General features: G+C 45.0%; 1 protein-coding gene across 1 annotated transcript in view; it reads left to right on the top strand.

Annotated features, from left to right (window-relative positions):
- The window catches only part of mgat4b (alpha-1,3-mannosyl-glycoprotein 4-beta-N-acetylglucosaminyltransferase B), a 225,142-nt gene extending 212,295 nt beyond the window's left edge, over positions 1 to 12,847 (top strand). Inside the window, exons 11-15 of the mRNA XM_080201274.1 lie at positions 2,853 to 3,046; positions 5,956 to 6,034; positions 9,095 to 9,182; positions 9,428 to 9,540; positions 12,609 to 12,847. Coding sequence (XP_080057400.1) covers positions 2,853 to 3,046; positions 5,956 to 6,034; positions 9,095 to 9,182; positions 9,428 to 9,540; positions 12,609 to 12,635 — 501 coding nt within the window. The 3' untranslated portion in view covers positions 12,636 to 12,847. The remainder of the gene's footprint in view (positions 1 to 2,852; positions 3,047 to 5,955; positions 6,035 to 9,094; positions 9,183 to 9,427; positions 9,541 to 12,608) is intronic.
- The last annotated feature ends 14,470 nt before the right edge of the window (positions 12,848 to 27,317 follow it).

Raw genomic sequence — 27,317 nt, 5'->3', positions numbered from 1 at the left:
ACTCCCCATCCCCCAAACCCCACACATTTACCATAGCTAACTCGCCCTAGCCTGCATATCTTGGAACATTAAGGGACAATTTACCCTGGCCAATCCACCTAACCTGCACATCTTTGGAGTGTGGAAGGAAACCAGAGCACCTAGAGGAAACCCACGCAGATATGGGGAGAACTTGAAATCTCCACTCAGTCACCCAAGGCCGGAATTGAACCCGGATCCCTGGCGCTGTGAGACAACAGTGCTAACCACTGAGTCACTGTGCTGCTCTGGGAATGAATGAATCAAATACCTTACAATAAATTGAAACCAGATGAAATGTTATTTAGATTAGACAATATTTTTGGACAGCCATAATGCCAGAAAACTGCTGTTTCTCCATAGCCCTGTAAATACTTTCCCTCTGAAATATAAATTAATTTTATCCAGAAAAAGACTAGGCTTTTGCCTTATTCCAAATAAACTTATCTTTTAAATTATATGGTCTCATTTGCTTCATCTAGCTTTGGGGTTTAAAACAAAAAGGGTGACATGGACAAGTTGGGCCGAAGGGCCTGTTTCCATGCTGCAAACCTCTCTGACTATGACTCTATAACTAAATTGATTTGCTTTAACAAAATTGATATTTACAAATATACCATTCCTGGCAAGAGCGACATGCTGTCAAAGTTTTTCAACCTGCACTCATCAGAACAAATGTATAACTTTCAGCAAAGCAGCCAGCATAATCAAGAATTCCACACATCCCGGACATACTCGCTTCCACCTTCTTCCGTCGGGAAATAGATATAAAAGTCTGAGGCCACACACCAATCAACTCAAGACAGCTTCTGCCCTGCTGCCATTTTGAATGGACCCACCATATATTAAGTTGATCTTTCTCTTCACCCTAGCTATGACTATAACACTACATTCTGCACCCTCTTCTTTCCTGCTCCCCTATGTACTCTATGAACAGCATGCTTTGTTTGTATAGCACACAAGAAACAATACTTTTCACTGTTTATCAATACATTTGACAATAAATTAAATCAAATACCAGGTATATAGGCCATATGTCCCAAAACTGGTGGATTTTATAAATCAGCATTCCCTTTGACTGTTCGTAATAGACACAGAACTGACCGCACTTAACCAGCCTGTACTTGCAAAACTCAGAACATCATATCCAATGTTAGATGTGATTCTGCAATTGGGCAGAATTTGCTGAACAATCTCAACTGTGCTAAGAATTACACTTAAATCCAATTTAAGATTATCAGTTAGGCTCGCAATGTAGCCCACTAACCCTTGTTAAAAGCTGCATATATTCATATGCAGGCACCAGTCCTGTGCAGGCAAAAGGATTATGTCCAGATATTGCACCTGTTTGAGTAAACTAACGCATGGGGGAGACAATAACTCCCTGGTTCATTTGTCATGGCAACATCTCAATCAATCAGAACAAACTTGCCAACCAATTAATAGTCCTTTTCTCGTGCATGATAAATTGTTGTACCCTTGAAATTTGGCATTCTTCAGTCTGTCCTGATGAGTGAAAGACGAAAAGCTTCAATAGCATGACTCCTTTTTCTGAAATACTCAAATTCCGTACTACCAAGCAATTAAATATACAATGCCTGTGTTCACCACTAGGTGGAGGAAAGGTGCAATCAAAGGCTGGCAATTTTCATTACAAATCTGGACCAAGGAATATATAAGTTAACGCAGTCAGTATGTATGTCTTTAAAGTGGGTCCAAAATACCCCTGTTTATCCTGGTCCAGTCTAACCCCTGGTCTTTAACCTCAGCACCAAAAGGCTTTATTTGATTTTAAACTCTCCATTTGCAATGCCATAGACTATTGGCTATTGCTTTATTTTGATCACAAGAACTAGGAGCAGGAGTAGGCCATCTGGCCCCTGGAGCCTGCTCTGCCCTTCAATAAGATCACAGCTGAATCTTCCGTGGATTCAGCTCCACTTACCCGCCCGCTCACCATAACCCTTAATTCCTTTACTGTTCAAAAATTTTTCTATCCTTGCCTTAAAGGCATTCAATGAGGTAGCCTCAACTGCTTCACTGGGAAGTGAATTCCAAAGATTCACAATGCTTTGGGTAAAGAAGTTCCTCCTCAACTCAGTCCTAAATCTGCCCCCCCTTATTTGGAGGCCATGCCCACTTGTTCTAGTTTCACCTGCCGGTGGAAACAACCTCCCTGCTTCTATCTTATCTACTCCTTTCATAATTTTATATGTTTCTATAAGTTCTCCCCTCATTCTTCTGAATTCCAATGAGTATAGTCCCAGTCTACTCAGTCTGTCCTCATAAGCCACCCTCTCAACTCTGGAATCAACTTAGTGAAATTCCTAGGTGCCAGTGCCAGTATATCCCTTCTCAATTGAGGAGACCAAAACTGTACAAGGTACTCCAGGTGATCTTGTTATTTATATATATATATATATATATATAAGGGGAGGGACCAGTGCGTCAGATCATGTAAAACCTGTTTAGAGGACGTTTGGGTCAACATTCTTTGTCATAATTTCTGTAAAGAGGGCATTTTCTCTCAAGTCGAGAAAGCATTCTGCCTTCAGCCAAACACCACGACAGACAGTGAATCGATCATTGCTGTTCGTGTTTTCTTACATAATGACAGTCACCGCACAATAAAAATAAACAAATTGCATTTATATAGCACCTTTCACCACCTAAAGAAGTCCCGAAGTGCATTACAGCCAAGCAAATTAAGATAATTTGACTACTGAATAAATCCAATTACATTCCCTTCCCTTATTGCATTTTTTTTGTTATTCAGAGTCTTGCATATGTTACCATATCTTGTTAATCCAAGAAAATCCTGACGTCTTTTCCAGGACAAGGACTTTGGAAAACATGCCTTGCACAAAGGACATTCCAATCCCCCAGCAGAGGTGACTTCCAGCCTGAAAACATACCAGCATTTTACACTGGAAAAGGCTTACCTTGGAGAGGACTTCTTCTGGGCTTTCACCCCAGTGGCTGGTGATTTTATACGCTTCAGATTTTTTACACCAGTGAAAGTGGACAGGTAGGTTGGGCCATTAAGTAGGTCTAATCCTCTGTGAAACACAACATCCACCTGGATTTATGTAGCTCCTTTAACATAATAAAAACACCTAGGAGACTTTGCAGGAGTGTCATTGAACAAAAGGGGGGGAGGAAGAGGGGGTTGTTAAAGGAGCAGAGAAAGACAAAGAGAGGTTTGAGAATGCCCACATTCTCACTCTGATTTTATTTAGGAGACATACGAGGCAGATTTTTTTTACGCAGAGAGTAGTGGGTGCCTGGAACTCGCTGCCGGGGGAGGTAGTGGAAGCAGACACAGTAGTGGCTTTTAAGGGGCGTCTTGACAAATACATGAATAAGGTGGGAAATAGAGGGATGTGGTCCCTGGAAGGATAGGGGCTTTTAATTAAGTCGGGCAACGTGGTTGGTGCAAGCTTGGAGGGCCGGAGAGCTTGTTCCTGTGCTGTAGGTTTCTTTGTTCTTTGTTTAGGGAGGGAATTCCAGAGATTAGGGCCTCAGCAGCGAAAGACAGGGCAACCAGTGCTGAGGCACTTGAAGCATGATATCTAAGGAAACTAGAGTTTGCAAGGGGCAAGGAATAAGAAGTTTAAAGTCGTGATGTTGCTTAACCAGGAGTCAATGTAGGTCAACAAGCACAGGGATGGTGGGTGAATGAGATGAGGTGTGAATGAGGACACTGGTAGCAGAGGTCAGAATGACCTCTGGTTTATGGAGGGTGTAACATGGGATAGCTGCCAGGAGAGTTTTGTAATATTTATGTGCTGAGTTACCGAAGGCATGAATGAGGGTTTCAGCAGCCAATGATCTGTGACAGAGGTGGAGCTGGGCAAGGTTATGGAGGTGGAGACAGGGAAGTTGTGGTTTACTGGGACTAGGCTTGAAGGAGCTGGGTCTGGCTCTTATGGACAAGATGTTCTTGGCAAAGGCATGAGGGATGATAGGAGAGAAAGCAGAGAACAGTGTGCATTCAGGGACTGGAGCTATGGGGATCCTTAGAGGAAGTTTGACTCTGGGCAAGGGAAGCAGCAGAAGTTGCTGATCAGATGGTTGCTACCTTCGTGACAGAGGAGTCCATGAGCTCCTCATGTGTATTGGAGGTGAGGGTGGAGGAGTTAGGAGAGGTGTTTAACCTGCCCTTGCAGTAGAAAAAGCTGGGAATAATCTTTGCATTCGAGGATGATTCTGGAATAGTGAGCAATTTTGGAAGATGAAAGCAGGACCTGATAGTTTGATGTGGTCCAGCCAGATCTGATGGTGAATCGCAAAACCAGTTGTAGCCCATGTTCATCCAAGTCTGCGGCCCTTGGAATTAAGGGAGTGGAAACGTGGGCTGTACTGGAGAATTGCCAGGTTGATAGAGAGCCACCCATTCAATGTCTCTCCACAGTCCATATACATACCCTATTAAAGCGTCTGGTAGAACTTAAACATCAGAGTCTTCTGCTTCAGAGAAAGGTGAGAGCTTGTTGTTTGGAAAATCTACTCATGTGAAGCACATGTACTAATATTGAGAGACAGTGAGTGTGGGGCTTTCTCTACTGGAATCGGCGTGCATGACCAATGATTGTCAGTCTCATTTGGCTACTCTGATTCCAATCAGACAATATTGGGCTAGACAGTGAGCTTTGGGCTACTGGGGATAGGGCTTCTTAGCTATGTATCTATGAACATGCCCAGGGACACCGGACGTGGGAGCATTCACTGATTATTTTACTGTTGTCAAATACTGCCCCAACTACCCAGCTGAAATAAGCTAGCATGGGAGTAGAACTTTGGTCTGTATAACTCAGTTATTACTTTCGGCTAAGTTTTGAACGGTCAGGGATGATCCTTTATTTAAATGGGAATCAAACGTGGACCTAAATTGATGGTTTAAAAGAACTTGAACTCTTTCCTCCAAAAAAAGCTGTTGAGTCTTGTGCATCAATTGAAAATTTAAAACTGAGCTTGATAGGTTTTTGTTGGTTAAGCATATTAAGGGTTACAGAAACAAGGTAGGTAAATGGAATTAAGATCCAGATTAACATTGCTGCTGCAATGTTGGCAAAGCTTTTCACCTTGCACTCATGGTTCTGTACCCTTTCCCCTCTCTCTGATTCTGTTTTCCACTCCCAGTCCCTTGGTGCTATGTCCTTCTTCATCCTTTTGTGCTCCACCAACCCCCCACCACTGCCACCTCCTACCGCCCCACCCCGCACCCCCCGGCCCCACCCCGCACCCATCTCTTGTGCTGTACCCTCCAGCCAGCACCAGTGCTCTATCTCTAGCATGCTCTGTCCCTCTCTGACACCCACTCTTTCCGTCTGGCAGTCGCTTGCTCCCTTTGACACCCACTCTCTCGCTGTCTCTTTGGCACACAGTTGTTCTCTCTTTTTCTCTCTCTCTTTCTCTCTCTCTCTCTCTCCCTCTAGCACCCTCTCTCTCTTCTCTCACTTTGGTATCCACTCTTTGTCTCTCTCTCTCTGTTTCTGTCTGAATCTCTCTTGGTCTGTTGTCTCTCTCTTACACATATTCTCTCTCTCTGTCTCTCTCCCTGGCTCCTCTTGCCCGTTCTCTTTCTGTCTGGCTCTTTGTCTTGCATTCAGAGATACAGCTGTGTTGAATGTGAATTCTGTTTATGCTGTACCAATCTGCAGCATCGGCACTGAACTGTTCTTTGAATAGATGTCTTGAGTAAGCACAGGGAATAGTCAGTAAAATGTCATCCTGATAAAGACTAGTTCTTCTCTTTGGCCGGATCACCCCTGTTGCGACATGATCTTGGAGAGGTTTGCACACATTTCATGAAATGTGACACATTAAAGTATGATGATGATTGCTAGAACGATTAGTTTTAGTACAAATGAAACTTTGTCTGACCTGTTCCCTTTCCTATTTGTGCATTGAGCTTCTGTTTTGTTCTGTTCCCAGGTTTTTCTTTCGCAGTGGGAATATTGAGCATCCTGGTGACAAGCTTTACAACACCACAGTTGAAGTTTTGCCTTTTGATGTAAGTCCTTTTTTGAAATTAAAATTTTAGAAAATCTGCACTGTAGTAGATTTTTGCAATACAGATTTTTGCCTATATTTTTCTACTGGTGGAAACAGTGCCTGAAAAATTAAAAACTCAGGTGGTGTAACAGAAGAAAATGCCTGATGTTTTAACATGTCTTGCTGTTGCTCAGTGGGGAGACAGTGGCACAGTGGTATGGTCACTGGACAACTAATCCAGTAGACTCAGGATAATGCTCTGAGGACCCAGGTTCAAATCCCACCGCGGCAAACAATGAAATTTGAATTCAGTAAAGATCTGGAATTAAAGGTCTACTGATGACCAAGAAACCATTGACAATTGTGAGAAAATCTCATTTGGTTCACTAATGTCTTAAGGGAAGGAAATCTGCCGTCCTTACCCGGTCTGGCTTACATGTGAACATGATGTGGAGATGCTGGCATTGGACTGGGGTAAGCACAGTAAGAAGTCTCACAACACCAGGTTAAAGTCCAGCTGGTTTATTTGGTAGCATAAGCAACAAGCTTTCAGAGTGCTGCCCCTCACCTAATGAAGAGGCGGCGCTCCGAAAGCTTGTGCCTTGTGCTACCAAATAAGCCTGTTGGACTTTAACCGGATGTTGTGAGACTTCTTACAGTGGAGACAATACACATCTCTTTAACCTGTGCTTAACTCTCTCTCCACTCGCATTGTCTGTACCTTTAAGACTTGATTACCTGCTAAGACTCACATTCCAACCATTATTTTGTAAATTGAGTTTGTGTCTGTATATGCCTTGTTTGAGAGCACAGCTCCCACTCACCTGATGAAGGGGCAGTGCTCCAAAAGCTAGTGCTGCCAAATAAACCTGTTGGACTTTAACCTGGTGTGTGAGACTTCTTACTCTACATGTGACCCACAGCCAGATGGTTGACTCTTAAATGCCCTCAACATGAGCAATGAATGCTGGCCCAGCCAGTGTCACCCACATCCCAAGATTGAATTAAAAAAAAGAAGCACGACCAGAGACCAGGCAGGTTGGCTGCAGTAGGCGTCACACAGCACGAATTGGCTGCAGGTGATACATGCCATCTGCCACTCTGAGATTGCCTGTATGTTTAATATTGATGAAGAAAATAGAACCTGGTTTTCAGTACATTTTCATGGAGTGCATTGTGATATACTGGAGCTGATCTTGTGCCAATATTTTCACCTAGTTTTGTCATTGTTGTGCCAAAATCCTGGAAATCCTAAGCTGACAGCATTGTCAACTGGCAGCAGCTCACCACCACTTTCTCAGGGTAATTAGGGATGGGCAATAAATGCTGGCCTTACCCACGTCCTGTAAATAAACGCTGAACAAATAATTGTATTAGCTTTTCAGGCCAATAAATATCTTCTGTCACTTTACGTTTTCTCCAGCCAGCCGCAGAGAAACTATTCAATCTTCCGCATACCCGCGGTCCCGGAAATGCACTTTGTTTTACAGTCAATGTAAATGAGATGAGTGGAGTCTTTATCATTTGTGTTGCCTCAAGAGTAGAAGGTTGGGAACTGATCTAATTGAGCAGTGTTGAATTGATGAAAGGATTTGATATGGTTGATAGAGAGAAACTATTCCCTGTGGGGTTGGGGAGGTGTGGGGCAGATCAAGAGGGTTCCACCTTTAAATTAGACCATTCAGGGATGAAACCAGAAAACGTTACCTCCTCCTCCCCCCCACCCCCAAAAAAAGACTTTACATGCAGAGGGTTAACTAAAAACCTTCAAGACTGAGTTCGATAGATTTCTGTTACCCTAAGGGAATCAAGCAATATGAAGAAAAGGCAGGTAATGGAGTTGAGGCACAGATCAGAGGCACGTATATAATTGAATGTGAATAGATTTGAGGAGCTGAACAGACCCCTCCAGTTTGTGTAGTGTTGAGTGTATTAGGAGTGTATGAGCTTATTTACCAATTTTATTTAAGTAATCTCTGCATCTTTACATGTTACTGTCTGCAGGCAATTTGGCGATGAAAGGTTGGTCAATCCAAGTTTTACCTAGACTAGTGTCCCCATGCACAGTTTCCAACAAAGTTCACTGGACTATTAGCAGCTTTTCTCTTCTCTAGTTTTTTTCCCCCTCCCTACCCTGAAGTACCATTAGCTTTGCGTGGTTACTGGGGGTAAAGATACATTCCCCCTTCTAACTTGCATTTATGTAGCATCTTAACTAAAGTAAAATGTCAAGAGTTGCTTCACAGGAGTGTATATCAGACAAAATATGACATTGAGCCACTTGGGGCAGATGATTAAAAGCTTATTCAGAAGGTTCGATTTTAACAAGTGTCTTCGAGCAGAAATGGAGAAAGGTTTAGGAAGGGAGGCAGGGAATTCCAGAGCTTGGGGCCCAGGCAGCTGGAAGGGTTTTCAAGAGGCCAGAATTGCCAGAGTGCAGGGATCGCCAAGGTTTGTGTAGCTGGATAGAAAAGGGGTGAGAATGGCTAGTACGGCTGGGTAGGGAGAGATGAGGATAGAAAGTGCGGCTGGATAGGGAAAGATGAGGATGGATAGTACAGCTGGAAAGGGAGGGATGAGGATGGAGAGTGCGGCTGGATAGGGAGGAATGGGGATGGAGAATGCGGTTGGTTAGGGAGGGGGAGGATGGATACTGCAGCTGGATAGGGAGAGATGAGGATGGAGCGTTCAGCTGGATAGGGAGGGGGAGGATGGAGAGTGCGGCTGGATCGGGAGGGGGAGGATGGAGAGTGCGGCTGGGTAGGGAGGGGGAGGATGGAGAGTGCAGCTGGGTAGGGAGGGGGAGGATGGAGAGTGCAGCTGGGTAGGGAGGGGGAGGATGGATAGTGTAGCTGGATAGGGAGGAATGGGGATGGAGAGTGGAGCTGGATAGGGAGGGGTGAGGATGGAGAGTGTGGCTGAATAAGAAGGGATGAGGTCAAGTCAGAAATGGTAAACATGGATCAGAAATTGAACATTGAGGCATTGGCGGACTGGCAGCTCATGCATTCACTCTGTTGGTCAGTAATAGTGTCCAAATATCTTTAACAGACTCTGACTTTATTATTCTAATTTACAGACAGAGCAGACATGGAAGGAAACCTTACTAGATGGTAAAGACAAGTCTCCAAAATATCAGAGAACAGAAGATGGGTACATCCGAATTGGTAAGACTATCTCACATACTGATGTAATATTGGGATTTCTATTTCTGTTGCACAGCATCAACATTTATTTAATTTTGTATCAAATAGCCTCTTGCCTGTTGGACAGCCTTGGAATGGAGTTAGATACAAAGCTGAGCAGATCTTAGGCTATGAAAATGGGGAAAATAATTGCTCATGTGAAACAAACTCCAAACAATCGAATAATATGGCTTACCAGGTCTTCCAAACCTTTCCTTGTGTTTCAGCTTCCTTCACAAATGGCATCGCTGAGGGAGTTGTCGATCCAATGTTTGGTCCGTTGGAGGTGGTCCGTTTGTCTACCCTATCAGACTCACCAGTCTGGGTGATACTTAGTGAGGTATTGCTTATTCCAACTCTCCACTGTTATAATCAGGCCTTCAGCAGTCTTAAGCTCTGGAATTCCCTTTCTAAACCTCTCTACCTCTCACTTCTCCGTTACGATATTGTGACTCCATGTCACAAAGTTTGTCTAATTATTGGTCCTTTGGAGTGTTTTGGAGTGTTTTCGCTCTATATTTTTTAAAATGTGAGTTGTTTTTTTTAATGCATTCGTGGGACATGGGCGTCGCTGGCTGGCCAGCATTTATTGCCCATCCCTAGTTTGTCTTGAGAAGGTGGTGGTGAGCTGCTTTCTTGAATTGCTGCATTCCACGTGCTGCAGGTTGACCCACTATGCCATTAGAGAGGGAATTCCAGGATTTTGATCCAGTGATGGCAAAGGAACAGCGATATCTTTCCAAGTCAGGATATTGAGTGGCTCGGAGGGTGGTGGTTTTCCCATGTACCTGCTGCCCTTGTCCTTCTAGATGGAAGTGGTCGTGGGTTTGGAAGATGCAGTCTAAGGTTCTTGGGTGAATTGCCACAGTGCATCTTGTGGATAGAACTGTGTCAATTCACCAAAGATTGTTAATAAATTACATTGTGCTGGCTAACAGTCAGAGCTTATGATCTTAGGAGAGTTGTTTGTTTTGAATTGAGATTGATTTCTGCAGTGAAACATGTTTCCTGGAACAGGAAGTACGAGGCAGGTTCGGTTGAGGAGGGTCCGTTTGGTTTGCTGTGTCTACATTATCAATCCTGCCCTGACCTTTCACCATACCAGAGTGTTTAGTCTCCCAGTTCCTGGCAGCTCAATGCAACCGTTGAATACCAGTGTACAGAAATAGTTCCTGGCACTTCCTCTGCACCTCCCCTTTACGTCACTGACCCTCTCTCCACTCTTTTGTCCGGCTGGTATGTCGTTTTGAAATTTAGTCACTGTTGTAATGTAGCAACTAATTCCTTCGAGCCGGAACTATATGCATCCCCTTCAAGGCTAGGAATGGAAAGAGCTTGCATTTCCAAAGCTCGTTTCTCAACTTCACGATATCCCAAAGTGCTTTACAGACAATTAGGGACTTTATGAAATGCCGTCGCTGTTGTAATGTAGGAGAAGTCAGCAGCCAATTTGTGCACAGCAAGATCCCACAAACATCAGCATAATAAATGACTAGAAAATCCATAATTGGTCATGTTGGTTGAAGTTTAATTATTGGCTTAGGACACCAGAGAGAACACCCCTTCTCCTCCTCCACAATGCAATGAATATTTTTCATCTGCCTGAGAAGGCAGATAGGGCTTCACCTGAAAGACAGTGGCTGGAATTGCCCAACCTGGTCCCCAGCTGGGATAGCAGCAATGTAATCCCATAGGATTTATAGTCTCTCTCTCTCTCTTTCTCTCTGTCTGTCTGTACGGGTGTAATTCTCTGTTTTACTTTGCTTGTTTTATTAATGCTTGCTCATTTCTGTGTAAAAGAGTTTATCGGGTGGCATGATTGTGATTAAAATATGGAAGGTTTTGGTATAATAAACACCGAGAGGATGTTTCCACTTGCGAGTGACCCAGACCTTGGGGCCATGAATATAATATAACCACTAATAAATCCAATAAGTAACTCAGGCCAAATCCCAGAGAGTGATTAGAATGTGGAATTCACTTTAATATCGTAAGAAGCAGAAATAGGCCATTCAGCCCATTGAACCTGCTCGTGGCTGACCTGATTGTGGCCTTACCTTTCCTGCCTGTTACCCATATTCCTTGGGTTCTTTTGTCAGTCAAAGATCTGTGTGACTCCGCTTTGAGTACATTCAATGACCCAGATTCCATTGCCCACTGGGGGAAAGAAGCAATTCCTCCTCATCGCTGTCTTAAATATGGGGAGGCCCTTTTATTTTGAAACTGCCACTGATTCTAGACTTACCCACAAAGGGGAAACATCCTCTCAACGTCCACTCCCATCAAGCCTCCTCAGAGTTTAAGATCACCGCTCATTCTTATAAACTCCAACAGCGTAGACTCAATCTGCTCAACTTTTCCTTGTAAACCAGCCCCTCCATGCCAGGAATTAGCCTAGTGAACCTTCTCAAAACTGCTTTCAATGCCTCCTTAGATATGGAGGTCAGACACAGTATACAGTCCCCCAGCTGTAGTCTCAGCAATGCCCTGTACAGCTGTAGCAGAACTTCTCTACCTTTTTACATTCCTTCCTCCTTGCAAACAAGAGTTTAAAGTTAAGGTTAAGTTTTTATTTATTAGTCACAAGTAAGGCTTACGTTAACATTGCAATGAAGTTACTGTGAAATTCTCCTAGTTGCCACAGTCCGTAGCCTGTTCGGGTCAATGTACCTGACTGGCACATCTTTCAAAATGTGGGAGGAAACTGGAGCACCCGGAGGAAACTCACGAAGATATGGGGAGAACGTGCAAACTCCACACACAGTGACCCAAGCCGGGAATCGAACCTGGGTCCCTGGCGCTGTGAAGCAGCAGAGCTAACCACTCTGCTACCATGCTGCCCGAGGAGTTGAGGCAAATAGCATAAATGCATTTAAACAGAAGCTGGGATTGAGCACCGAGGGGAGAAATGAACAGAGGATCGTGTTGGTATGTAGCCTATGGGCGGCACGGTAGCACAGTGGTTAGCACTGTTGCTTCGCAGCTCCAGGGTCCTGGGTTCGATTCCCGGCTCGGGTCACTGTCTGTGTGGAGTTTGCACATTCTCCTCGTGTCTGCGTGGGTTTCCTCCAGGTACTCCGGTTTCCTCCCACAGTCCAAAGATGTGCAGGTTAGGTTGATTGGCCATGCTAAGAAATTGCCCCTTAGTGTCCAAGGATGTGTAGGTTAGAGGGATTAGTGGGTGTAATATATGGGGGTAGGGCTTGGGGTGGGATTGTGTTTGGTGCAGACTCGATGGGCCGAAGGGCCTCTTTCTGCACTGTAGTGTTCTATGATTCTATGTGGAACAGAATCGCTGGCAAGGACTAGTTTGTCAAATGGCCTGTTTCTGTGCTGCAAAATTCTAACTCACAGAAAGGTGCTTTTTAATCACACTAATTGATTACAATACTGTGATATTTCTTTCAGATATTTATAAAGAAAGCTGAGACTTAACAGTAGAGAAGATTTAGTTTTGGCCATGATGGAGGTGTCTCCCTTCCAGACTGGAACAGTTTGTCTCGTGGAATCTCTGTTCTTGGATCATCGATTTCATCACAGGAAAGTTCCCCAACATCAGCTGCTCAATTCGGGAAGAGCAATCGAGGGGGGAGGTCTTGAGCGAGGCAAACTCCCTCCTCTTCCTTTTCCCTCACTCCCCCCCCCCCCCCCCCGCCAAAACAAAAGTGTATACAGACACACCCACGAACAGCTCATGCTGAACCTGACAGCATTTTATACTCAACTGAACAAAGATTATGTGAAATCAAAATCCACTTATAACGCGACCTTCCATCCTGATGCACACTGGTCCAATTTATTAAGAGTGGCACCATTTTTAACCTGTACCTTGCTAAGTGTATTATTCTCTGTGAGGTGCTGACTGTGATGGACACTTGCGCTCCAGAGGAAGAAAAGGGACTGTCTCTCAGTGAAGCAGAATGGGATGGGGAGCGTCTCCGTGGTATGGGGTGGGATAGCCAGCACCTCTGATTGAAAGGGGTAGGATAGGGGAGCACCTTTAATTGAAGGGAGGGGTCACAGAGCATTCCTAATCAAGACTGGAAAAATGAAGTGAGTTTCTGTACAACGTCTCAAATCAGGGATTTATCCACATCATTTACATACTCATTTTTACTCATTTTAGAGACAATTTTATATCCACTAAATTCAGTAGTATTTCAGATGTAAGCATGATTGCTGATTCTTAAACAGCTCCTGAAATATTTAACTGGAGTCGTAGTTTGCGGGAATTCCTTAGAAATGGGTGCTGGATAAATCCCTGTTTCCCATGTAGATTTGCTGATTCATGGGGGTTAAAAAAAATCTCAATTTTTGAGGGATAGTTTTGAGTACTCCACATGGCGGTTTGATCCTTTTCCTTATGAAAGTTGGTGTGAAAGTTTGACAGAACAAACTAGATGTTAGTGCTGTGCTCCAGATCCTCTGGGGGTGTTGAGAGCTACCCCGAGTCAAGAACTCATTCATTTACTTTGCCTAATGAATGCAGATCCTTGTTTTTAAATCCTTGTCAACCAAAATAACGCTGTACCAGATTCTATTCTTATTTATAGTCCAAAGTTGAAGGGTCTGAATGTTGCCATGTCAATAATTGTACTGTGAAAGTTGGTGTGAGTGAACAATGGAGGATTCTCTGTGATCACAGCAACCTTTCCATGTAAAATTATTGGTGGGAGGAATTTCACTCCCAAGGTGTTTTTATGTTAACAGTAATAAAGCTCACAGCGAACGGATGAAAGAATTTAATATATTCATTTTATAAACTGTACTATTTTACACAACAATCTGTAAATCAGGTCCAGTTTGTAGATAATAAATGTGTATCATTAATAATGCCTAACTGTGGATGGAGGAAAATCATTGGGCCAAATCTTCTGGTCTCCAGATCACCGGAGATTAGGACGACTGACGTTGCACGCAGGATCCTCTGGAAGTCCTGATCTATGTGGGAGTTACCAAGGAAATTTAAGCTTCTGGTAGGCTCTCCAGGGACCCTCTGAGAATGTATCCGACTCTAACTCCCAAGTTGGAGACTAGACAGAGATTGGTGTCATTTGCATAGTTACCAAAGAAAATGTTAGACTGATTAAAAGCTGGTCCAACACCTAGGTAACTACACAATCAACCTGCCCATCAGAAACAATGCTTTTCATTCTACACTAATACATGTGACAATAATAAATCAAATCAAAGCCTCCATTACCCAAACAACTACTACCCACCTGACCATTCTGATTTAACTCCTCCCCACGGCTACCCAGGACTGATTATTCTCCTCGTACTGGCTCCAGTGTGTGTGGTACTCAGCCACACAGAGCAATAAGGTTTCTGGTTCAGTGTTCTATCCATTCCATTTCACGTTCATTGATATCAGTTGTAGTGATGATAGGGGTTTTGCAGTTCACTTTACAGTGCCCCTCTGTTTTTTTTACTGATGTGTGTGTTGGCAAAGCCAGCATTTATTGCTCATAACTAATTGCCCTATAGAAGTATGGGCTGCTTTCTTAAACTGCTACAGCGCATGTGGTGAAGATGGTCCCACAGCGCTGTTTGGGATGAAGTTCCAGGATGATGGCCCAGCCATGATGAAGGAACAGCAAACACTTCCAAGCCAGGATGCTGTTTGACTTGGAGGGAAACTTGCACATGATGGTGCTGGTATGTAGTAACTGCCTTTGTTTTCCCAGAGCTGTGCGGTGCAGGTCATGCTTTTGAAGAAGACAGTGAGTTGCTGCAGTGCATCAAGGAGATGGTACGCACAGTAACTAGAATCAAAGAATCCCTTCAGTGCAGAAGGAGGCCATTAGGCCTATTAAGCCTGCATCGACCACAATCTCACCCAGACCCTATCGCCATAACCCCACCAATCCCTCTCACACTAAGGGGCAATTTAGCATGGCCAATCAACCTAACCTGCACATCTTTGGAGTGTGGGAAGAAACTGGAGCACCCGGAGGAAACCCACGCAGACACGGGGAGAATGTGCAAACTCCACATAACCATCGGAGGCCAGAATTGAACCTGTGCTGTGAGGCAACAGTGCCAACCACTGTGCCACCCTTTATGCTGGTGGGGAAGGAACTGGATCATTAATGTGGGGATGAATTGCCAATCATGCTGGCGATGTGCTGGATAGAGTCCAGCTTCTTGCATGTTGTTAGAGCTGCATTCATTCCAAATATGTGCCTTAGAGGTGGTGGAAAGGTTTTGGGGCGTTCAGAGGTGAATCATTCACCTTAGCATCTGATCTACTATTAAACCACAATATGAGGCTGGTCCAGTTAAGTTTCTGGTCAAAGGTAACCCAGGATGTTCATGGTGGTGAGATAGTGGTGGAAATGCTATTGGATGCCAAGTGGATGTGGTTGCATTCTCTCTCGCTGGAGGTGATCAATGTATGAGGTGAATGTTACTTGTCACTTATCAGCCCAAGCCTGAATATTGGGTCACTGCAGGCAGGAACACAGCTTCTGTGTCTGAGGAGCTGTGAATAGTAATGAACATTGTACAATCATCATCAACGTTCCTGCTTGGAGTTGGTCTTTGCCTGGCATTTGTGTTACGCAAATGTTACTTATCACACATGGGCCCAAGCCCAAATGTTATCCAGACCTTACTGCAGGCAGACACAGACTCCAAAGACATAATTTAATCTAAGCAAACATCCCCACTTCTGTCAGAACAAACCTCATTGAAGAAGCAGCTAAAGATTATTGGGTCTAGGACGTCACCCTGAGCAAATGCAGCAGTGTCCTGGGGCTGAGGTTGTGATTGTCGGGGACTATTGTCCGTTGTATTACTTGTGAGTCCAGTCAGTAAAAGAGTTTGTCCCTGATTCCCAGACTTAATTTTCATCCAGGATCCTTGATAATACTGTTGTGGGAAATTTACCACTTCGGAGTCAGACTTGGAGATTTCAACAATACAGTTTTATTTTGGGCACGAAGCTTCGGGAGAAAGCACTGTACTCGGCAGCTACCTTCTCAACTACACAATGGTAGTTGATCATTTTTATACCTTTTAGACAGTGGGTAGTACAGACATTAGCAGTTAACACATCATTACAAGTTGAGAAGGCAGATACGGACATGGACAGTTAACACATCATTACTATCAGACAGGTACGGACATGGACAGTTAACGTATCATTGTTCATAGAATGGACACGTCTATGCAGTTATGTCCTCTATCAATGATGGTTTCGATCTATACAGTGGCTGACCTTGTTACATTTATGTTGTTCTGGGGTCTGCCCTTATCTAAAGTGCCTCAAGCTCTGACCAGCTTCTTGCAGCATTTTGGATCCTGCATGTTTTAACTTTTAAGTAACTGTCTGTGTTAAAAACCAGTGCCTGTTAATGTCCCTTCCCAGGTAACCATTTTGTGTGCCAGGCAACCATTTTTGTGTCCATCACTTTAATTCCCCCACAACGGTCGTGGAATGCCCTGCCTGCAGCAGTTGTGGACTCGCCAACTTTAAGGGCATTCAAATGGTCAGTGGATAGGCACATGGATAACATTGGAATAGGTTAGGTTAGAGGGTCATTAGATTGGTTCCACTGTTCAGCGCAACATCGAGGGCCGAAGGGCCTGTACTGCGCTGTAATGTTCTATGTTCTACAACAATACATCTGGTTAAATGCTGTTTTGACATCAAGGGCAGTCACTCTCTCCTCAAGTCTGAAATTCTACTCCTTTGTCTTTGCTTGGATCAAGGCCGCAATGATGTCTGAGACTGAGTAATGCTGGCAGAACCCAAACTGATGATGCATAAGCAGGTTATTAGTGAGCAAGTGCTGCTTCATAGCATTGTTGACAACCCCTTCCATCACTCTGCTGATGATTAAAAATAGACCGATGGGGTGGTTATTGAGTGGAATTGGATTACTCCTGCTTTTTGTGGACGGGACATAGCCGGGCAGCATCCTATTGTGCCAGTGTTGTAGCTGTACTGAAACAGCTTGGCCATGGCATGGTGCATTGGAACACAAATCTCCAGATCACTACAGCTGACCGTGGCACAGTGGTTAGCGCTGCTGCCTCACAGCACCAAGGACCCAGGTTCGATTCCCTGCTTGGGTCACTGTATGGAGTTTACACATTCTCTCCATAGGGTTCCCTCCGAGTGCTCCAGTTTCCTCCTACACTCTGAAAGACGTACCTGTTAAGTGCATTGGCCATGCTAAATTCTCCCTCAGTGTACCTGAGGCGCTGGAGTGTAGCGACTAGGGGATTTTCACAGTAACTTCACTGCAGTGTTAATGTCAGCCTTCTTGTGACACTAATAAATAAACTTAAAACATAGTCCTTGCTGTATTCGTTATGCTCAGTCATTTATCAGATGGAGTGAATCGAATTGGCTGAAGACTGGCAGCCACTTGGCATTTCTGGCTGAAGATATTTGCAAACACTTCAGCCTTACCCTTTGAACTCACGTACTGGGCTCTGCCACCATTGATGACGCAGATATTTATGGAGTCTCGTCTAGTTAGGTTTTGCAATTATGGACATTTGAACAGCTATCAGTGTTTTATTGCCCCACCATCTTCTCAAGGGTGACAAGGGTGGGTAATAATTGCTGGCTTGTTAGCAACACCAATATCCGTGAATCAATTTAAAAATAAGAATTCTACAAATTGTTCTCAGTGCCAGGAACTGATGTAGTTATAGAATCCCTGCAGTACAAAAGGAGTCACGATGTGGAGATGCTGGCGTTGGACTGGGGGTAAACACAGTAAGAAGTCTCACAACGCCAGGTTAAAGACTGCTTTAACCTGGTGTTGTGAGACTTCTTACTGTGCAAAAGGAGGCTATTCGGCCCATTGAGTCTGTACTGACCACAATTCCACATATTTACCCTAGCTAATCCTCCTGACACTAAGGGTCAATTTAGCATGGCCAATCAACCTAACCTGCACATCTTTGGCGTGTGGCAGGAAACCGGATATGTGTCTTAAATGGTTAAATTATGAAGACAGAACCATAGAATCCCTACAGTGCAGAAGGAGACCATTCGGCCCTCTGAATCTGCATCAACTCTCCAAAGAGCATCTTGCCCAGGCCTACCCACACATTTACCTTGGCTAATCCATCTAACGACACATCTCTGGACAGGCAATTTAACATGGGCAATCCATCTAACCCACACATCTTTGAAATAGGGGAGGACCCGGAGGAAACCCACGCAAACATGGGGTGAATATGCAAACTCCACACAGTCACCCAAGCTGGAATCGAACTCAGTTCCCTGGCACTGTGAGACAGCAGTGCTAACCACTGCACTGTGCCACCCTTTGAATATAACCAAGGCAAGTTGAGTGTACATTTAGATTCTCCTGAGTTTAGAAGATTGAAGGGCTGATCTAATTGTGGTGATTTAAGTATTTTTATAACATTGAGAGAAGCTATTCCTCTGGTGTGAGGTGGGTGGGGACAGTGGGGTGGGCATTGGGGGTCCAGAACAAGAGGGCATGATAAAATTAGAACTGAGCTATTCAGGGCTGATGTCAGGAAGTGTTTCTTCACACAAAAGAGAGATGGAAACCTGGAGCTCACTGCGTCCCTAAAGCCATTGGGGTTGGGAGTCAATTGAACGTTTTGAAAGCGAGGCTGATAGAATTTTTTCAGGTAAGAGTATTGTGGCTCAGTGGGTGGCATCTCTGTCTCAGAGGCAGAAGCTCCAGGTTCAAGTCCCACCCCTGGGTGGTTGAACAAGACGTGTTCATAACATGACCAAACAGGTTTAGTATTAAGATAAAAGCAAAATACTGTTGATGTTGGAATCTGAAACAAAAACTGAAAAATGCTGTAAAATCTCAGCAGATCTGATAACATTTGTGGAGAGAAAAATAGAACCAATGTTTCGATGACCCTTCATCAGCTCAGTATTTTCCTGTTGTGTTTAGGTTTAGAATTAATCTGTAAATCAATCCCGCGCAGAGAATGGGTGAGAAAGGTTCCTTTTCAGTTAAATGGTTGGCTGAACATTGGAACTTCTACCATCACTGTCCAAAACACACAACTGTTGCAACAGTAACTCAGACTCTTGACAGTTAGAACTAAGGCAAGTAGATGGGGTGGCACAGTGGTCAGCACTGCTGCGTCACAGTGCTAGGGGCTCGGGCTCCATTCTCGGCCTGAGTCTACTGTCTGCGTGGAGTCTGCACATCCTCACTCTATCTGCACAGGTTTCCTTCAGGTGCTCCAGTTTCCTTCAACAATACAAAGATGTGCAGGTTAGGTGGATTGGCCATTCTAAATTGCCTCTTGGTGTCAGGGGAATAGCTAGGGTAAATGCATGGTGTCATGGAAATAGGATCTGGGTGGGATTGTGGTCGGTGTAGACTCAATGGACCGAATGGCCTCCTTCTGTAATGTAGGATTCTATGAGTTAAGATGCTGCTCGATCATTATCTAATTGAATTGCACAAAAGGTTCAAGAGCTGAAAAACCTCCTCCTGTAGTTCCTGCGACTATCCACCATCAACACTGGAACAAAGAGCTTGTTGTATGAGGAATGATTGAGGATCCTTGGGTCTATACACATTGGAGTTTAGAAGGATGAAGGGGGTATTTTATTGAAACTTACAGGATACTGACAGACCTGGATAGAATAGGCGTGGAGAGGATGTTTTCATTAGTAAGAAAAACTAGAACCAGACGGCACAACCTCAGACTGAAGGATGATCCTTTAAAACAGAGTTGAGGAAGAATTTCATCAGCCAGAGAGTGGTGAATCTGTGCAACTCTTTGCTGCAGAAAGCTGTGGAGGCCAGGTCACTGAGTGTCTTCAAGTCAGAAGAGATATGTTGTTGATTGATTAGGGGTTATGGGGAAAGGCAGGAGAATGGGGATGAGAATCATATTGGCCATGATTGAATAGTGGAGCACATTTGATGGGCTGAATGGCCTAATTCTGCTCTTATGGTCTAACGCGGCACAAGTCAGGACTGTGATTGGAATACTGTCCACACGCCTCACCACCACCTTCTGAAGGGCGATGAGGGATGGGCAATAAATGCTGGCCAGCCAGTGATGCCCACATCTCATAAATAAATATGAAAAATATTAAAAATAAATGAGTTGAGGTTCTTGCCCTGACGTCAGTAAGTGATCCTTTCTGCAAAGTGCTGTTATAACATCTAGCTATCAAATTATTCTATCAACGCTTAGACCAGAATTTTCCAACACGCCCCTCCAAGGGAAAACCTATAATGGAGGCGGTGAGCGATTGGCCCACCAAAGTCAACAGAAATTTGTATGGCTCACACAGGGGTCAACGTCAGCAAACCAGAAGATTCCATTGGCAGGAAGGGGCGAAGAATTCTGGCTTTAATGTCTCCATGCTCATACACAGGAAGGTGTTAGTGTGATTTAGAACATAGAACATTACAGCACAGTGCAGGCCCTTCGGCCCTCAATGTTGTGCTGAGCTATGTCCAAACCCAAGATCAAGCTATCCCACTCCCTATCATTCTGGAGTGCTCCATGTGCCTATCCAATAACCACTTGAAAATTCCTAAAGTGTCCGACTCCACCACCACAGCAGACAGTCTATTCCACACCCAACCACTCTCTGAGTGAAGAATCTACCTCGGACATCCCTCCTATATCTCCCAACATGAACCTTATAGTTATGCCCTCTAGTAATAGCTACATCCACCCGAGGAAATAGTCTCTGCACGTCCACTCTATCAATCCCTCTCTTCATCTTATAAACCTCTATTAAGTCGCCTGTCATCCTCCTCCGCTCTAAAGAGAAAAGCCCCAGCTCCCTCAACCTTTTCTCATAAGACCTACCCTCCAAACCAGGCAGCATCCTGGTAAATCTTCTCTGCACTCTCTCTAATGCTTCCACGTCCTTCTTATAGTGAGGTGACCAGAACTGAACACAATATTCCAAACGTAGTCTCACCAACGTCTGGTATAGTTGTAGCATAATCCCACGGCTCTTAAACTCAAACCCCCTATTAATAAACACTAACACACTATAAGCCTTCTTCACGGCTCTATCCACTTGAGTGGAACCTTCAGAGATCTGTGGATATGAACCCCAAGATTTCTCTGTTCCTCCACATTCCTCAGAACCCTGCCGTTGACCCTGTAATCCACATTCAGGTTTGTCCTACCAAAATGAATCACTTCACACTTATCAGGGTTAAACTCCATCTGCCACTTTTTGGCCCAGCTCTGCATCCTATCAGTGTCTCTTTGCAGCCTACAAGAGCCCTCCACCTCATCCACTACTCCACCAATCTTGGTGTCATCAACAAATTTACTAACCCAGCCTTCAGCCCCCTCTTCCAAGTCATTGATAAAAATCACAAATAGCAGAGGACCCAGCACTGACCCCTGTAGTACACCGCTGGTAACTGGCCTCCAGTCTGAAAATTTTCCTTCCACCACCGTCCTTTGCCTTCTATGATACAGCCAGTTACTTATCCAATCAGCCAAATTTCCTTCTATCCCATACATCCTTATCTTCTTCATGAGCCTACCATGGGGAACTTTATCAAATGCCTTACTAAAACCCATGTGTACGACATCAACTGCTCTACCTTCGTCCACACGTTTAGTTACCTCCTCAAAGAATTCAATCAAATTTGTGAGGCAGAATTTACCCCTCACGAAACTGTGCTGACTATTCCAGATTAAACTGCATCTTTCCAAATGGTCATAAATCCTATCTCTCAGGACCCTTTCCATTAACTCACCAACCACCAAAGTAAGACTAACTGTCCTATAATTACCAGGGTCATCCCTATTTCCTATAGAACGAATGATATAAACACAATGATGTAAACACAAGTGCTATATGAAAGATCAAGTTTAAGCTTAAGATTATTAGAGGATGAATCTCAGATATGATTGCATTCCGAAAGGTGTACACTTTAAACGAGACTAATCTCAACTCCTGTGATTGGGAAGAAAGACCACTTCCATCTTGTTTTTAAAATAAGTAAACCAAGTTTATTTATTAGTGCCACTAGTAGGCTTACATTCACACTGCAATGAAGTTACTGTGAAAATCCCCTAGTTGCCTCCAGCATCTGTTCTGGTACACTGAGGGAGAATTTAGCACGGCTAATGCACCTAACCAGCACGTCTTTTGGACTGTGGCAGGAAACCGGAGCACTCAGAGGAAACTCACACAGACACTGGGAGAAGGTGCAGCCAGTGACCCAAGCCGGAATTCAAACCCAGGTCCTTGATGCTATGAGGCAGCAGTGCTAACAACTGTGCCACTGAGTAAATTCACTGCGTTCTCTACATACACCAACTCACTTTATTAACAAGGCCACAAAGGACTCCATCCCATTTTGCCTCACTTTTGTATCAGTAAACAAGATGGGTAATTAAACGACTTGTCTCTAAATGATGTAATTGACTACACACTGAATATGGCAACAGAACTGTTTGTGTTTAATTAATGCACATTAAATCAAGGACAAATAACGTAACAATTATTTACAATCCCTTAAACGATTTGGTTGCCTCAGGTTTTTACTCCATCATCTCTTGAAACATCCAGCGTCTGCTATTCTTATCAGAAAGTTACATTTGGACCTTGTAATGGCAACATGGTAGATGGTTGTGGGGGGGGGGGGGGGGGGGGGGTGAAATTTAATGTTGGTGGGATGAAAACTGGACTGTAACAGATTGTCTGTCCTTCACGCAGATCTCCTCACCATGGATGTGAATGCAGCTGTAGCTCGGTGATTGCACTCTTGATTCCTGAGTCAGGAGGGTATGGGTTCAATTCCTGTTTCAGACACTTAAGCTCTGGCTGACTCTGAGGGAGAAATCTTAAGCAAATAAACTAAGGCCACGTCCATTCAGATGGTTGTGAGAGACCATGGGCCGGAATTCTCTGACCAAGCCTGCAGCTGAGATTCCCCAGTCCCGCTGCTGTGAATGGAGACTTGGCTGAGTGTCAAATTCTCATTTATTTGATTTGATTTATTATTGTCACATGTGTTAGTATACAGTCAAAAGTATTGTTTCTTGCGTGCTACACAGACGAAGCATACTGTTCAGAGAAGGAAATGAGAGAGTGCAGAATATAGTGTTACAGTCATAGCTAGGGTGCAGAGAAAGATCAACTTAGATGGAGAGTCTGGTGAACTGGTGCGGCAATAATAATAATCTCTCCCTCAATGTCAACAAAACGAAGGAGAGTGACTACTACAGGGTTTGAACCCATAACTTCCTGACTCAGAAATCAAGAGCACAATCACTGAGCTACAGCTGCATTCACATCCATGGCAAGGAAATTTACATGAAGGACAGACAATCTGCTACAGTCCAGTTTTTATCCCGCCAACACTGAATTTCACCCCCCATCCCCACTGACATTTCACCCTCCCCACCCCCCCCACCCACTCCCACCACCTACCACCTTGGCGTTACAAGGCCCGAACGTAACCTTCTGATAAGAATAGCAGACGCTGGAGGTCTCAAGAGATGATGGAGTAAAAAACCTGAGGCAACCAAATCATTTAAGGGATTGTGAATAAATGTCACGTTATTTGTCTTTGATTTAATGTGCATTAATCAAACACAAACAGTTCTGTTGCCATGTTCAGTGTGTAGTCAATTACATCATTTCGCCGGCAGTGGGGTGTGTGAGACTGGAGAATTCCAGCCATCATTTCAAACAGAAGTGGGGAAGTCCTCCACCAACACCTGAGGCTAACATTTATCCCTCAACCAGCATCTGTGAAACCAGAGTATCTGGCCATTCATCTCATTACTGTTCGTGACAGCTTGCTTTGCACAAAATAGTTGCCATGTTTCTTTCGTTTAATGTCATTGGTTGTGAAGCACAGAGGATGGGAAAGGCACTATGGAAATGCAAACCTTTTGTAAATGGATTGGAGTATTGGGCGGGGAGTACAATGTGTGACGGATCTATTTGCAACTGTTCCGTAACCATCGCCAATGTTAAGTTTCACCCCCCCCAAGGATATTGCCCTCAATGTGGATGGCCATAAAACATTAGATAAGGGTCATGGGTGGAGGGGGAGGACTGGTGGTGTTAAGATGGCGGCGCGGGCTCGTTGGGCCAAAGGGCCTGTTTCCCGGGCTGTTTTTGTTCTTTGATATCCTGGTGCACTGCATGAGCCGCTGTGCCCCTCTGCCATTGCCAGACTGCGAAGGAGGGTCCTCCAAGGGACCTGGAATTTGGGTGGGCCTGAGCTTGGGCTGGGGATTTTGGGGGGGGGGGGGGGAATGCAGAGAGGGGTGTTGACAGTGTTGAACTCAGAAGTCTCCTCCAGGATGGTGGTCTACTGCAGAGATATCAGGGCTTGCACCAATTCCCCACCCAGTGGTCTTCCCACAGGGGGTCACAGCAGCACACCGAGAGACCGGGGCTTCCAACTCTGCAATGTCATTTAAATATCTTATCATGAATATCAGGTAGGTTCCCATCCACTCTGGGAACATCAGAATTCCTGCCAGAGATTAGCTGGCCTAGTGAATCCCAGCCAACGTCTCGATGGTGATCCCCCAGGATGCACATCAGAGGTGGAGGCAGCTGCTGCTTCTTCAGAAGGAACTCTTCAAAATGCAGCTAATGAAACAACAACAAAAAAACCATCTTATAAAGCAAAGAAAGGGTTTAATAAAGAAACATCATTACTCCAAACTTGAGGCCTGGCCCTGGGCCACTCCAACCTCCCCACAATTCTACATAGTTCCTTATTTATAATGAATCAACTGACTATTACATCACTCTGTGATTGGTTCCCTGTTTTACTGGGTCAGCTAATCTTTACATCGTATTCCTATTGGTCATATTACATCCAACACAAATTTGTCACTGGTTACATTCTAACAGCTGCTGCCTTTACACCTTGTTGCCTGAGATCCCTTGTCTGGCATCCTTTGTAGGGCCGAGACCTGGAGGGCCTCGGCCTACTCTTGGATGACACTGGTGATATTGCCTGTTCTGACTGCTGTGCCTGAGTGCACTGCTGACAGGGAAGGTGGGGACAGGGCAGACAGATTGGCTGCTCGTTGCCGGGGTCTCGTGGGGGGCTGTGCTCCAGTAGATCTTTCTCCCTCCAGTGCTCATGGGCCCTCGAGTCACTCCATGGGACGGAGGTGCAGCCTGAGTGAGCTCCAGAAGCCTCAATGTCATCTGGTGCTTGAGTCCTGGAGGCCTGCGATTGTCTGCAGTTGAAGTTCTCAGCCAGGGTCCTCAGGGACTGAGCCATGTTTTGAGGCTTTCCTGTCAGCAATCTGACCTTTTGCCCCACACTTGCCACTGCACATGCCTTCCTTGCAGTGTTGACCTGGGTGCCAGGCATTGCTGGCAACATCATCTGTGAGAGATCAGCCTTGCAATGGCAGGAGCGCCGCTGACAGCCCCTCCTGGTATTCCCAACTCTGCCTTTGCATCTCAAACTGTTGAGGGATGAACGTGTCCAGAGGCACAGCACCTGACTAGGGCACAACCACGTCCTGGGATCCAGCAGATCTCCGACTGTCCGATCTCTGGGAATTTCTGCCCCCAACTGTTGTGCACCGGAAGCAGTGGGTGCTCACCTAATAGTGACCTTGTTTGCCAAGATCACCCACCGAGGTGCGTGTCTCTGTGATGGTGGATGGTGCGGGTGATAAGCGCGATGCTTCTTCAGTGTCCTCCTCCGACATCTCCTCCGAGGTCGTGTCGAGGGTGGGTGATGGGCTGCTGCTAGTGGACGGGTCAAGCTGGTGATGTTCCTGCAAAAACAAGGAATATGGCCAGTTTCGGAATACACTGAGCTCACTTGGGATTGGTCACCCGGATGAATGTGCAATGTTTCCTCACTTTTTTCTCACAGGCTCACCTTGGTCTCAGTGCAGGCTCTCTCCTGCTCCCTTCCTGCAGGATCCAGGGCTCTCTCCACAAAAGGTGTCAGGATCCTTTCTGCAAAGTGCTGTTCTTACATCTAGCTATCAAATTATTCTATCAACACTTAGACTGGAATTTTCCAGCACGTCCCTCCAAGGAAAAACCTATGACGGAGGTGGTGAGCGATTGGCCCCCTGAAGGATTTATGGGTTTCATAGATATGGAAATATGAAATCTTTTACTTCTGCTTAGATTCAAAAGAATTTTCTTTAATTTTTTTTCTCAAAACTTTAATTTAAAGAAAGGAAAAGAGGGAAATCTGTCAATGTGCAATTAATCACAGTGTGTAGCAATTATCCTGCTAAGGGAATTGCTAATTAAACATGAGATGTTGTCCTATAGAGAGCTGGAACACTTTGGGGGAAGAGCTCCTCGTGTTAGTAGTACTGAGGAAGTGTCTTACAATATAAAGGTTCAAACCTAAAAGTCTGGATTGATTCTTCAATTGCACTCACTTATTGCGAGTACTATGAGCGTACCGTCACCCGACTTCACTTGCTTGCAGTGCTTGTGGGCAATCTTATCCTGCAGGAATACAAATGGGGATGATGTGAGCTGACTGCCTGACGGGTCAGGTGTCAATGATACTGGGCCAAAGCAAGGAGGGGTTCTGGTGAGGAGTGCCGGAGGAATTGAAGAAGGTTGTGGGAGGTCAGATACTGGGGCCCAGTGCAGTGAAAGCACATGGGATCAAGATGATGTTTGAGGGGTCACGGCTAGTTGGAGTGCAGTGATGAGATGAAGCATTTACCATGACAGAATAAGTAGGCCATTCATGCCGGGCAGGGGGCATGAATGGCCCATTCATGGGCCATGAATCCCCATTCATGGGCAAAAGGGGCAGTGCCAGCTTGGCAGCCTGAGTAGGGAGTGTGGGGCTATGATGGGAGGGGCAAGGGGGGAGCTCTGCAAGGATGTGAAGTTCTGCGGACTGGGGGGGAGGGGGTGATCAGCAGGGGGTTTATGCAAGAGGGGCTGATTGGCAGATGGGGTGATGGGCAAATGGGGCGATTGAAAGGGGTGGGAGACCAGCACAGGTGGTGGTTGGTAGATGGGGTGAACGCCAGCAAAGGAAGAATGGGCAGGGTGGACCATGGACAGGGTCATTACAGGGGACTCATCAGGAGGGTCCTGATGCCCTGATGCCAGCGACCTGTGTTGTCATGTTGAGGGATGGTTACACTGCCGCCAATGATAGGGTGGAGGGTGATGTCCGT

Source organism: Carcharhinus amblyrhynchos, chromosome 13 (genome assembly GCF_965287045.1).
Source record: "Carcharhinus amblyrhynchos chromosome 13, sCarAmb.v2.hapA, whole genome shotgun sequence".
Lineage (NCBI taxonomy): Eukaryota > Metazoa > Chordata > Chondrichthyes > Carcharhiniformes > Carcharhinidae > Carcharhinus > Carcharhinus amblyrhynchos.
Note: the sequence above shows the minus strand (reverse complement) of the source record. Positions and strands in the feature narration are given on the sequence as shown.